Below are 12604 nucleotides of genomic sequence, written 5' to 3'. Positions count from 1 at the left end.
AGGGAAAAATGTACCAAATCCTGTCTTTATCCTTTAGTGGGGTTCTTGTATTTGGGTCCTTGCTCCTACCCAGGGCCACAGAGCAATGTCAGGACACGTCTGCAGAGCCCAGAGCATGATGTGAGGATTTCCCAGAGCAAAGCCTGAGCCGGTGGGGGTCACAGAATGATCTCTACATTTAAGTGCCTACTCACACTGCATGAAAATCCAGTTTTGAATGATTTTCCTAAAGAGGCTTCTTGCAAGTGGGTCATTGTAAACTAGATCCTTGTCTCTATCTAAACTGAATTCAGAAGGCGAGGCAGCCCTTAATGATGTACTTAAGTAATTGTGTGCTCTGGTGCTTTCTCAAACAGGGGCTCTAATACTTGTTTAAAATTAGTTCATCTGCTTCTTAGAATAAAATACCTACTTTCTCAAGCGTGTTATTCTTAAAAGCAAATATTTTCCCTAAATCACAGCAGTGACCATAACAATAATTCAAGTGTACCTTTTTTCCCTGCAGTTGGAATTGAGCAAATTCCATATTTCTTGATTTTTTGTTTTCCTTTCTGGCTAAAAATAGCAGTTGTTTTCTTGTTAAATCAGTGTACTTATTTATGAGCTCACTGACACTCTAAATTACCCAACTTGGTGGTTCATTAGAGGAAAGGAACAAGCTTAGGTAAAATGAAATCCTCCTGCAGATCTTTATACAGTGGGATAACATGTCTCCCTCTGATTGCTGCGTATTGCTTTCCAGCTCAAGGTCTGTTAAGCTATAGGAAGTGCCTCTTAAGAATTGCTGGAGGAATAGCAACGGTAGCTTTGGCAGGGAAGGCAGAGGGTCAGTATGAAACGTAGCGAGAGCTGGTTGGGAATTCTTTTGTCACAACATTTTTTACCAGAAAGTGCTGCTGCAGCAAAAAAAAAAAAAGGGGGGTTTTGTTTTGACATTTTTATAATGAAAAAATATAGCATTCCAGTTTGCAATGGCTTTCCCTTTTAAAATTTAAGCTATTTTATTTTTTCCCACTGTAATTAAAACCCGCATAAATCAGTTGAATGTTTCCAACAAAATGTTTTGACAGCTTCAAACTCAATTTTGGGAGAGGGGAGGCTGAAGGGGCGTGATGTTTTGTTTACATTTTGGCTTTTCTGTTCGCACCATTTGTCATATTCTCAGGCAAGTCAGGAATTTAGAGCAGCGCTGGGACTTGCTGAAAGCAACCTGATTAATAGCAGCTCCCAGCAGTGCAGCTCCACCAGACAGGAGCTGCTGGTGTCCACCACGCTCCAGCACAGCCTTTCCCGCACGCCCTGGCTGTGGTGGATCCCCACGAGGGATCCCCATTCTCGTGCTGGCAGCCTTTGCAGAGATGCTTTTTTGGGGAGCCTCGGATGAAATCAGGAGTTCCGCCAAAGCATCTCTCTCATCCATTGCCAGCGGATGACTGTGTGAGAGGAGATATCAAACCCAAGGTTAGATGAGAGGAGCCTGACCCTCTTTATCCCAGCTGAAGTTCTGAGTCTCTCAAGGTTCACTCATCACTGAGTTTATTTCCCCTCACTGATGCCATTTCTAAAACAGAAAATCCAGCTCGTTGACAACTTAACAGATCTGGGCCTCTGTGGTTTCTCTTGGAAGATACATTGCTGTTGAAAGACTTTTCAAGCATAGAGATTAGGGAAAAAATATACAGTGAGAAATGAAAAGGAAGCGCCTGGGACTTGTCCAGACAAGGAGGATCCTGCAAGTGTGAGCCAGGTCTGTAGGTCACCCCATGAACTGCCCTCCCCAATGCCATGGGCACCAGCCTCAGACATGTACCTGGGGTGGAGAATTGGGGAGGGAGAGGTCCCCGTACCCTCCCTGAAGCACAGGGACAGGCATGCTCCATACCCCACCTGCAAAATTATTTTGGTGTTCGGGAATCTTTGGGGACTCAAACAGATTAGCTTAGAGGCCAAGAAAACAGCATGGTTATTGGGTAGGAACAACTTCAGAGAAGTCAGAAGATCTTGAAGCCTCTTGTATTTGATCATAGCTACCCTAAAAGTAAAAGGAAAGGAAAGGATTTACAAGTAGCAGAAAGTCAACATTTCACCTGGCATCCCAAGGATGCCTTCCAGCTGTAAATCGACTTCCACTCATGACGAATAGCTCCATCTCTTCCTCTTCCTTCCTTGCTGGTTGGTTTGCCTTTGCCCATGGGCTCTGACTGTGGGCATGCAGCAGCGAGACTCGTGATGTGTGTGAGTGGCCATGTCCTCTGGGAAAGTTCAGCACTTGAATACTGGTGGCTGTGTAACACATACAGAACTTCAGTCCATGTGAGCCTACGGGGCCAAATCCAGTTGCAAAAATTTTGTAGTGTTTGTGTGCCATTGCTAGCAGGTGTGAGATAGGCGACTTCTGCCAATCAGTGGGTGCAAAGGCCTGGAGCTCTGGTTCACAGTGAGGAAGGGATATAGCTGCATTCTGCTCAGAGCTTGCATAATCCTTGGGAAATCAAAGGACGCTAATTTGTTTCCCAAACCCAGTATGTGTGTATGGGTCACATTCACCTAAAAGAACATGTGTGAGTGTGAAGTTCTCAAGGAGGGACTCTTGGAAGAGATTTCAGCAGCAGCTGTGGGCTGGGGCTGCACCGCAGCTTTCATGGGTGGTCTATGGCTCAGGAGGAGCCCTGATGTCATGTGGTGGGTGCGTCACTGGAATTTGATGTTTAGTTTGATAAAGTCATTATAATAATCATCATTATTTATTAGACATTATTACCATTTCTACTTGATTGTATATACAAAGGCTGGTGGGCGAGATGGTGTCTCGTGTGTTGAACTGCTAGGAAATGTTAAGGTTAGATAGGAATAGAACCATAGGTCAACCTAAGACTCACTCTAGAACCACCAGGTTACCTAGAACCTGCTCTAGAACCATAAAAATGACTTAGAACCCACTCTGGAACGATAAAATTATCTAGAACCTTGAAGTGATCTATGACCCGATCTAGAACCACAAAGATATGTAGAACCAGCTTCCTACCAAGATCTCAAACTCCAGAATTCATACCTGCTCTAGAAATGACTGCACCAACACCACCCTCACTCTACAATCAACCAAACCCTGAAACCCAGCCTCTGGCAAGGATCTGGACTCCAGGGCCAACCCAGACTTCTAGAGTCTTGGCCTAAGTATGAGGTTCAACAGGGCCAAGTGCCGGGTCCTGCACTTGGGTCACAACAACCCCTAGCATAGCGAAGAGTTGCTGGAAAGCTGCCCAGTGGAAAAGGACCTGGCATTATTGGTTGACAGCTGGCTGAAGATAAGCTGCAGTGTGCCCAGGTGGCCAAAAAGGCCAACAGCATCCTGGCTTGTATCAGGAATAGTGTGGCCAGCATGACTAGGAGACTGGTGAGGCCACACCTCAAGTCCTGTGTTCAGTTTTGGGCCCCTCACAGACACTGGGGTGCTGAAGCAGGTCCAAAGAAGGGCAATGAAGCTGGTGAGGGGTCTGGAGCAAAAGTCCTATGAGGAGCGTCTGAGGGAACTGGGATTGTTTAGCCTGGAGAAAATGAGGCTCAGGAGGACCTTATCGCTCTCTACAGCTACCTCAAAGGAGGTTGTAGCTAGGGGGAGGTCGATCTCTTCTCCCAAGTAACAAGAGACAGGACAAGAGGAAATGGCGTCAAGTTGCTCCAAGGGAGGTCTAGATTAGATATAGGAAAAAATTCTTTGCTGAAAGGGTTGTCCCAGACTGCACAAGGAAGTGGTGGAGTTACCATCCCTGGAGGTATTTAAAAGATGCATGGATTTGGCACTGAGGGACATGGTTTAGTGGTGGAGTTGGCAGTGCAGGGTTAACAGTTGGATGGTCTTTTCCAACCTAAACGATTCTATGATAGCCAAGAAAAGGTAAATATCTTTAGTATGAAAGTAATGTTACTTCTGCTTCTTCATCTAGACAGAACATCAAAATACAATGCTAGCATTAGTGTATGGTTTTAAACTCCCTCCCAGCTCACTGGTAAGCATTTAAGTATGAATGTCCAGCTCCTTTTTTTTTTTTTTAATTTCTTTGTTATCTTTTGTTTCTTTAATGTTCTGTCCCTGGTAACAATGTGCATGATGTAGCATCTCCCACTGCAGGGATATTGCTTTAGTGTCTAGAAGTATTTAGATTATGATAATTCTTTTTTCTTCTTTTCCTAAAGATTTGTGTCCTGGTTTCTTATGCTTAATCATCTCTCCCTTTAGATCCCTCTAGCTGAGATGGAGGCTCTGTCTCTGGCGTCAGATATTCTCTCTGAAAAGTCCTGGTCCTTAGCTCTGACGGATGACTCTTTTCCTGATGACACTAACACACACTTACTTAATGCTCTGGAAAGCAATGTACATACACTGGTCGCTGTATAGTCTGATGTTTACAGGGTTCGAAATACTGCTTCCACCGCTCTGCACCTGCCTAATGGCATTTTCAGTTCAAGCCCATTTCCAAATAGCACCAACCTTTCCCCTGAACAGGACATTGTCCTTAATGCCATTAGGTCCTGGGTTGTTACCACTCTAGTCCACAAACTTGGCTCCTTGCAAGGAACAAGTATTTATTTCTATTTTTCTTTCGGTGTCTTATGTAAAAACAATGTGTTTTCTGCAAGTAAAATAAATAGTAAAAAAAAAATGCTTTGGAAAGCATCAAGGTTGAAATTTCCTCCCCATCTGAAATGAATCAGTGATGCTGCTTGGAAGAGACACCCATGAGGTAATGACTCATGTGTCCTCTGCTGATGGGTCATCTACAACCCTTGGGTTTGTAATGGATTTTTGTCTTTATGAACACAGGCACCACAAGGCTTTTTGCATGATTGGTGCCAGACTGTTTATTTTACAAATATCAGATGGGGAACTCTCCGAGAGGCTGCTTGTTTTGTGAATTCTTACTAGCAGTCATCTCACTGAAAAATAATAGATATTTGGACTATTTTGTGTCTTTTTGAATGAAATAACCAGTATTTTGAACCCTGCCTTAACCATCTCCTCTTTGAAACATTAGACATTTTTAGCTGTGTAGCAGTCAAGTGCTTATTTTCTGCTGTACAACAGACATAACTCCTTCCCCAACATTTTTGGATCATTCCTGTTTTCTTTGTTGTTGTTCATGTACCTGCCTTTGGATGTTTGTGTTGTTGACAATTTTTCTACCATTCCAGTCAACTGTCATCCTAATTAGCACTTATTTGGGAAACATCTCTTAAACCGTGACAATATTTCCCATCATGCTTCATGGCATCACGTGCAAAAGATTTTGTAAACTACGTTTAACATTTTGTGTGAGACTTTTTGTTTCAAAATTAGTTAGTCTGGAGAGCTGGACTGAGGAGAGAGCACTTCTAGTTTTGATTCAGACTAGACAAACCGATTTCACAGCGCAGCAAATTCTCAAGGGTGTAGCCAAGAGACATGGGTTTTCTCAAAAAAAGAAAAGTAAAATCAGTTTGAGCAAAGCCTTTTGTAGATTTGCGTTGATACCAACAAAGCGTTTTGGTCAAAACAGTTTCCTAAACTTCTGACAAACTGCAAGCTTTCACTGAAGTATTTTCTAAATGCAGTACTTTTATACTTCATTTAGACACAGCTTTAGTTGAAAAATTTCTCCAAATGTTTTGTTTGACTCAAAATAGATTTGCGTTGGGTTTTTTTTTTTTTGTTTCACAGAAAACTCAGATTTGGTTTTCAGTCAAGCCAAAACAACATGTTTTTCAAAACTACCAATGAACCAAAAAGTCCTGTGCTCCCACTGCTCTGTTTGTGAGCTGGGCTCGGAAGATAATTTTGCAGCCATTTTAAATGGTTTTCATGAAGTTCACTCACAAGATTTCCTCTGAGGTGATCAGAAAGTGGAAACGAGCCCACTGTGGTATTGGATGCTGTCAGTGAACCTAAAGGTTCATTAAAGGTTGGGTTTGGACAGGTTCTCAAATCCAAATTCTTGTGTTCAGATCCAAATGGTTTTGAATTTGAAATCTCATGTTTCAGGCCATCTTTTTTGCTTTAAGCTAAATAATATGAAAGCTAAATAGCATAAATATACGGCTCAGAAGGGGAAGACAGGGAGTAACAGGGAGGTTCCAAACCCAAGTCACAGCTTTACCAGCACAGGTTTTGCTCTCCCTCGCTGAGCTATATCAGGAGACTGCAGTCTTTCTTATCTAGGCTGTATCCAGGCTGTATCCAAATCGGCAGGTTCCCGAGGACTGAAACTAATGCTGCCTGACAGTGCAGATCTGTTTCCTTCATTAAATTTACAACAATGGTCTTCCTTTTTTTTTCTTTTCTTCTTTTTCCTCTTTCTTTTTTCTTTTTTTTTTTGTAAATACCATTTAATCTCATCGTGTTTCTTGTGCCAACAAAATGCCAGAGTGAAATTTTGTTTTTATGACTGAAGGATAAAATTGGGAAAAAAAAATCTCAGCGTTGATCTCAGAAAACCTGTAATGCACTGAGTGAAGGGAAGATTTGTCAGAAAATATGATTCAAAGTTTTCAAAAAATGATCAGCAATATACTGTACCGGACTGTAATGTCACATCTTATTTCTGTGTTTTTCAGTGGCGACTTTTTAAAGAGTAAATCATTCTTTCATTAGAAATATTCAGGGAAGTTGACTTTGTTTCCATTTTTGTCCCACACTATAACACCCAAGAACATTTCTGGGATGGAGATATTTCGTTGCGAAATCAGATCCGAATCCACCTCATTCAATTTTGCCTCTGGTGCTGCCCATTCCAAGCGACTCTTTGGCTGTAAAAACTCCACAGTCAACAGATATACAATAACCCTTGCTTGCGTTAGATCCCTTCTAATTAGAGAATGGCTTTAACCCTGGAGCAGTAAGTTTAGATATCCCTTTCAATAAAATGAGTTTAGTTATTCATTACTTGAGAAGAAAAACCAATAAAATTGTGCTGGGAGCCAGAATAGAGAATATTTTCTGTAAACTAGTTTTTTGTATTTGTTTTTTTTTTTCTTTTATTGTTAAAAGAGGAAACTACTCACCTTTGCAAAAGCCTGACTTGCTGATGAGGGCACACAGAGAGAGCTTTGCTATTATTGCAGAGGATCAAAGTTATGCAAAGTATGAGACCTTTGCTGGCCTTGAGGCATGATGCCTTCTTTGCATATCCCTGAAATAGTCATGGTTTATTACTACAGTGTTGCTTCCTCTGTTTCTGTCGTTCATTCTGTGTGACAGTTTATTGACAATACAAAACGAGGGGTTTAGCTTCCTGGTAGATCCATTCGTGCAACTTGTACATACTGACAATGTGCATGCCCATCGTGCCATACTGATTGCAATGGCTGTCGCTAGCATTTCTGGGCACTTCTCCTCTTCCCAACCCGTGATGTCCTCCTTTCTCACTGGTCTTTATCCCGTAGGCCGATCTCCGCTCCAAAGATGACACGCTGACCCTGTCTCCCAGCAAGGACTTGCTGAGCGTGAGGAAGCCTTCGGTAGGGCGCACCCACTCTTTGCCAAATGACAGCTACATGTTCCAGCCGCCGTACTCCAGCCCCTGCCCTGCCTCCCTGGGTGAGAGGAACCCGGCACATCACAAGTCCCAGTCAGGTACACATCTATCAGCTAGGAAAAGAGCAGGATTTTCCAATACAGCAATACCTGGGATTTTCCAAGGTGTTCAGTAGGAGGCAGCAAATTGCAATCAGTTTCCAGTGAGCTGTTAGTGGCCAGATCTGTGTTAGTGGCCAGGCCTGTGGAATGGCTTTGGAAAGACCTTCCACAACTTTCAAAGGCCCTCTACAACTTATGAAGTCCAGGCTGTCAAAAATAACTCCTGTCCTCTGAATTATTTGGCAGTAACAGTGGGCAGTTGGCCTGGCTTGATGCTGATTGTCCCCCTACTTGGTTCCTCAAGGGTTACAGTTCATACAGCCTCGGCTCCATTCATCTCACCTGAGCCAGCTATGGCCCCAGAGCAAAAACCCCAGCAGAAAAATATTTCCTCATGTCTGTTCTTTTGCAGCAGTACCTCATCTAGCAGGTTTTGGAAGCTCTATATGGGAACATCTGTGAAAGAAGGGGAAATGGTGTCTCTAAATGCCTGTAAAATGAGTATAAATGTGCGGAATGGAGTGAGATCTCAGTGTGAGATGAATGGAAAAATGAGAGAGTGTAAAATTGTCCTTCCCAGTGTGCGTGGTTGGGATATACGCCTTAGAGCTAAATTCAGATATATTCTTAGATACGGCATATTGCAGATACCAAGAGCTCTCTCTACCTGCACCTCCATACCTGTATTGCAGCTGCTTCCTAGCATTTATCAGTGTGCTTTCATTTAGTCTGTCTGCTAGGGGTTACCTTCTGCTGGTAAGTGAATGTAGCTGTCTTTAATTCTTCTGTACGTGCCATCATTTTAGACATTTGTCACAGATAAGACAGAGAAGTTTTTACAAGCATTGTCATTTGAAAGCCTCAAAGAAGAACATAATTTCAGCACTGTTCAGAATGGTAGGAGATTTGAACAGATTAGAAATGAGATGTTGAAATTTGCATAGTAATAAGAATTTGGATGAGTAGTGACTGTTGAACAGCAGAAAAAAAATGCGGACACAACAGAGGAAGATGAATCTGGCATTGTGAGAAACCAGTGCCATAATACAGAATCTACAAGGTCAAGGGCTGTCCTTTGAAGAACCTATTTGCATATAATGCAGAAGGCGCAGCTAAAATCCTGGTCAAATCCCACTGAAGTTGATAGCAAAACTCCCATTACATTCAGTGGAACCAGAATTTATGGTGCTGTCTAACAGCCAAGAAATTCCTTGGAGTTATAATCCCTCACCACACAAAAGAATCCTGTTTGCTACAGAGGGAGTTTCCAGTGCTTAATTTTTGACCCTTAATTTGGATGTGTTTGTCATGTCCTGAAGAAAGACTATGTCAACTTGTACAAAAAAGTGGGTCATTTCGGAGTCTATCCTTTCTTCAAGATTTCACTTCCCAGTTCCCAGCCTGGAGAACTGAATAGCTTCATCTGACAGCTCTGGCCTGGGAGGGTGCAGACATTGCACCCTTGTAAATCCACAGGAGAAACTGTTCCGCTGAGACGTAGGAGAAGGATTTTGGAAAGGTAAAGCTGATGTCTTACTCATAACCACATTAAGCAATTAAACCTTTTGTGTTTTTCTCCTGGTGGTGAAATTCCAATTGTCTTAAGCAGGCCAAAGTGCTTGGAGTTGGGTAAGGTGCCCAAATCTTGGCATCTGCATCATTGTCCTGTTCCATCCACAATGTCACTGCTTTTCAGGGTGGGGGAAGTCACCCCTACCTGTTTACAGTTTATAATATTATAAAGTGCTGTGAAGATAGCAAGAGGTGCCAGGAGCCTCTAATAAATCACCACAACTAAGCCATAATATTTCAAGCTGAGAAAGGTTTTGTTGTCAGAAACACTGGCACTTGCAGGAGGTATTTGTTTGAATACTCCATCGTAATGGGGCTGTTGTTCTGGGAAGGGTTCCAGGACAAATGAGATTCTCTGGGATGCGGTCCAGGTTAAATGAATTGTTTTGAAAAATGTTGAGCCTGTGGGGGGGGTGGAGCATGCAGAGTTTCAGACCTTTTAGAAGAAGTAGCCAGCAACCACAAAGGGTCAGGGAGAGGCTGGAGAGTATGTGTTTCCTTCCCGTGGGATGCTTTGTAAAACCACCTTTGAAAGCTGCCAGGTGCTGTTCCCTTTCACTCCATTTCCAGTGTTCATGCTGGTTTTGAGGTGCCAGCAGTTGGTCTCTGCATACCCTCATGTGTGGATGCATCTTTCTATGGAGTCTTTCAAAGTCAGGTCCTTGCGGTGCCGAGATGTGTGGTTACCTGCAAAGTTATTGGCCATAATGCAGAGATGTAGAAATTGCCGGTCCAAATGAGGTTCTAGTTCATAATCTTCTGTTCTTAACAGGAGCTAGTCCCAGTTTCATCAGGGGAAAATTCCAAGAAAAATGAAATAATAGACAATTTTGGAGTAATTTATTAGTAGGTGGCAGTTTTTTCCCAATCACAGAGAGCCAGTTGCTGAATTCAGTGGTTTTGCCATGCCTCTCTGGACCAAGGTGCACCAGAGCAGTTTCCTCTGAAAGGTCACTGAGATCAGGATGCAATCTCCAGATGAACATGTCACATTTATGTCCTTCCTCCCTCTTGCAAGGTTCAAAGGCATCGGTCCAGTCGCAGCCAGCAGACACCAGCTCTCTCCTGCAAATTCCAAAAGACCATTTTCACCACGTAAGAGCTCATGACCATTTGGTGAGGCAGAGCAAACCCCAGGTTTCCCAGCAGATGCACTCTCCTTCTGCTGAAAGGCTGCTCCGCAGACAGGTAAGCAGAATTATGTTCATGAACCTGCTGAGGTTTGTTTTTTTATATTGTCATGTTTCCAGGTTAACTGTACTTTACATTCAAGGAGGGATTCACAGAGAAACCTCTGGAGAACTGTAATTCTCCTACAGAAATAACAAAAAGGTTGATGGATTTTGATCTGAAAGCCATCCAGGAGTCTCCAAAGAATGTGCGTGATGAGTATCATCTCCTTTGGCAACATGCCTCAATGTTCTCCTCATTGTTAGCACTTTATATTTTTTTCAGCCCTCTTCATAAATGCGGCCAAATGCTCCCCAGGGGCTCGTTGGGGTTAAGGAACTAATTCTTAACTGCTATGATTTTCTCAGTGCTTGAAAGGACACAGTGACTGCAGACTCCATCCCCAGCCACCCTTCCTCTGGCTCTTCTCGTTTCTCGAAAGGGGAAAACTGTGTCAAGGAAGCTGGATATCTTGTATGCAAAACTATCATGGAAAGCATACTGGTTTCACAGTGAGAACTGAAAATTAAGATAGTTTTGAATCTCCTATGTGCTTTTGAAAAGTTTGAGTATATGCAAAACAGAACACATTTTAATTTGCAACTGGTTTTATCTCTGCTATTTCGTCTGGCATTGTTTTAAATCCTGATTCAACCCAAGATCTAAGAGATCTAATCAAAGATTCCAATCCGGTTGATTGGAAGCATAAGTTTAAATTAATCTTTTTTAGTAAAATACTTAAACTTGTGCTTCAGTCACATTTTAAAGCCTATTTCACTGTGTGGCTGGACCAGGACCAGAGGCATGTCTGATTCCCAAATTCCTCTTTCTTCAGTAGTTTCATGCCTGATTTTATATACACAAAACAGATCAGTTCCATTTTTTCAAAAGCAATTTCTTTCCTGCATGAAAATATTCCCATTTCTTTCATCTTTTAATCAACATTGACAAATTAGACAGTTGATTCATTAAGCTCTAAAAATGAATGTGAAGTACCAGGGTTAACAATTACATTAGTCTGTAATACTAAATTGACATAGGAAATTCCTAGCATGCATTCGTTTGCACAGGGCTGGCCAGCTACCCCAATCACAGCTAATGGGGAAACTAATTGATGTCATGATTCCAGTTCATAACCACTCTCTCTTGCTTCCTAATGAATAACAGAGCCATCCTTTTGAACTGATCTATCCAGAATAAATTACCACGTGCCATCTTCCGCAGCCTAATTCTCTTCATATCTTTGAGGGCTTCTTTCTCTAAACCTTTTCATACATTTAAGCTAATTTATTCCCCTCCCTCCTCTCTCTGCTCATGCAGTGACATGAGCATGCTCTTGGAGTGGCATTTAAGAGAGAAAAAAGCTTGGGGACAGTGAGCAGATATGGTCCGCGGCCGGACAAATCCTTTCAGAGTTTGGTGAGGTGTTGCCTTGGGCACAAGGAGCTCCCAGTGAGGATAATGGGAGCAGTAAGGTTGTCCCTGGCAACAGGGCATTATTGTCGTTACTGTTAATTGCAATCTAGATGGCCAGACACTGTGAAACTTAGTCCTTAAAGAGGCAATATTCCCTTTACACCCCTGGCACTTCTGCTTGCTCAAGTGCTCTCTGCTTGGCTCCTTTTATTGCCACCACTAATTTGTTACTAGCACATCACAATAACCCAAACTAGCAAACCATTTGATTTGAAGTACCGATTTTTCCTTACTGTTGCACGTATTGCATGTAATTCTGATTTTTTTTTCCTTTTCTTTCTTTCCTTTTCCTTCCCTCCTTGTCTCCTCTCCTATCCTAAATTTGTGCATAGATAAATCTTGTCCACCACATACCTGGTCCGTGCACTTTCCTCCATCATTAAAACCTGTGTGTTTAACCTCCCTTTCCCTTCAGAGTGCTGGAGAGCGGACACAGTCCCCACAATAACGCACAGTTTAGGCTCCGGAAAGTTTGACAATTAGCGATGCACTCGCAGGCGAAGATGAGTGGATCAGATGCTTTGAGACAACATTCCCTGCTGAGAAATACGCTCCTTGGCAGTGCGTTGCACAAAAGGTTTTCTCCAGGGGAATTCTACCTGAAATGAAAATTTTATGGATTTTCTGGTTCCAGGACTGTGTATCCAAGGTGTAGACCACACCAAGCTGTGGCTACTACAGGTGCACACCCTAGTGGGATGGCAGAGGGTCCTTTTATTTTGAAACCAAGCAGTAAAACATTTGTACAAACAGTTACCACTAACAACTGCCAAAGAT

General features: G+C 42.6%; 1 protein-coding gene across 1 annotated transcript in view; it reads left to right on the top strand.

Annotated features, from left to right (window-relative positions):
- Positions 1-12604, top strand: part of CACNA1G (calcium channel, voltage-dependent, T type, alpha 1G subunit) — a 98187-nt gene that overhangs the window by 83228 nt on the left and 2355 nt on the right. The window contains exons 35-36 of the mRNA XM_010186923.1: positions 7417-7606; positions 10200-10369. Of these exons, the coding sequence (XP_010185225.1) occupies positions 7417-7606; positions 10200-10369 (360 nt within the window). The remainder of the gene's footprint in view (positions 1-7416; positions 7607-10199; positions 10370-12604) is intronic.

The sequence above is a fragment of the Mesitornis unicolor genome, unplaced genomic scaffold (assembly GCF_000695765.1).
Source record: "Mesitornis unicolor isolate BGI_N332 unplaced genomic scaffold, ASM69576v1 scaffold22226, whole genome shotgun sequence".
Lineage (NCBI taxonomy): Eukaryota > Metazoa > Chordata > Aves > Mesitornithiformes > Mesitornithidae > Mesitornis > Mesitornis unicolor.
The sequence above is the reverse complement of the archived record's forward strand: the minus strand, read 5'-3'. Positions and strand labels throughout refer to the sequence as shown.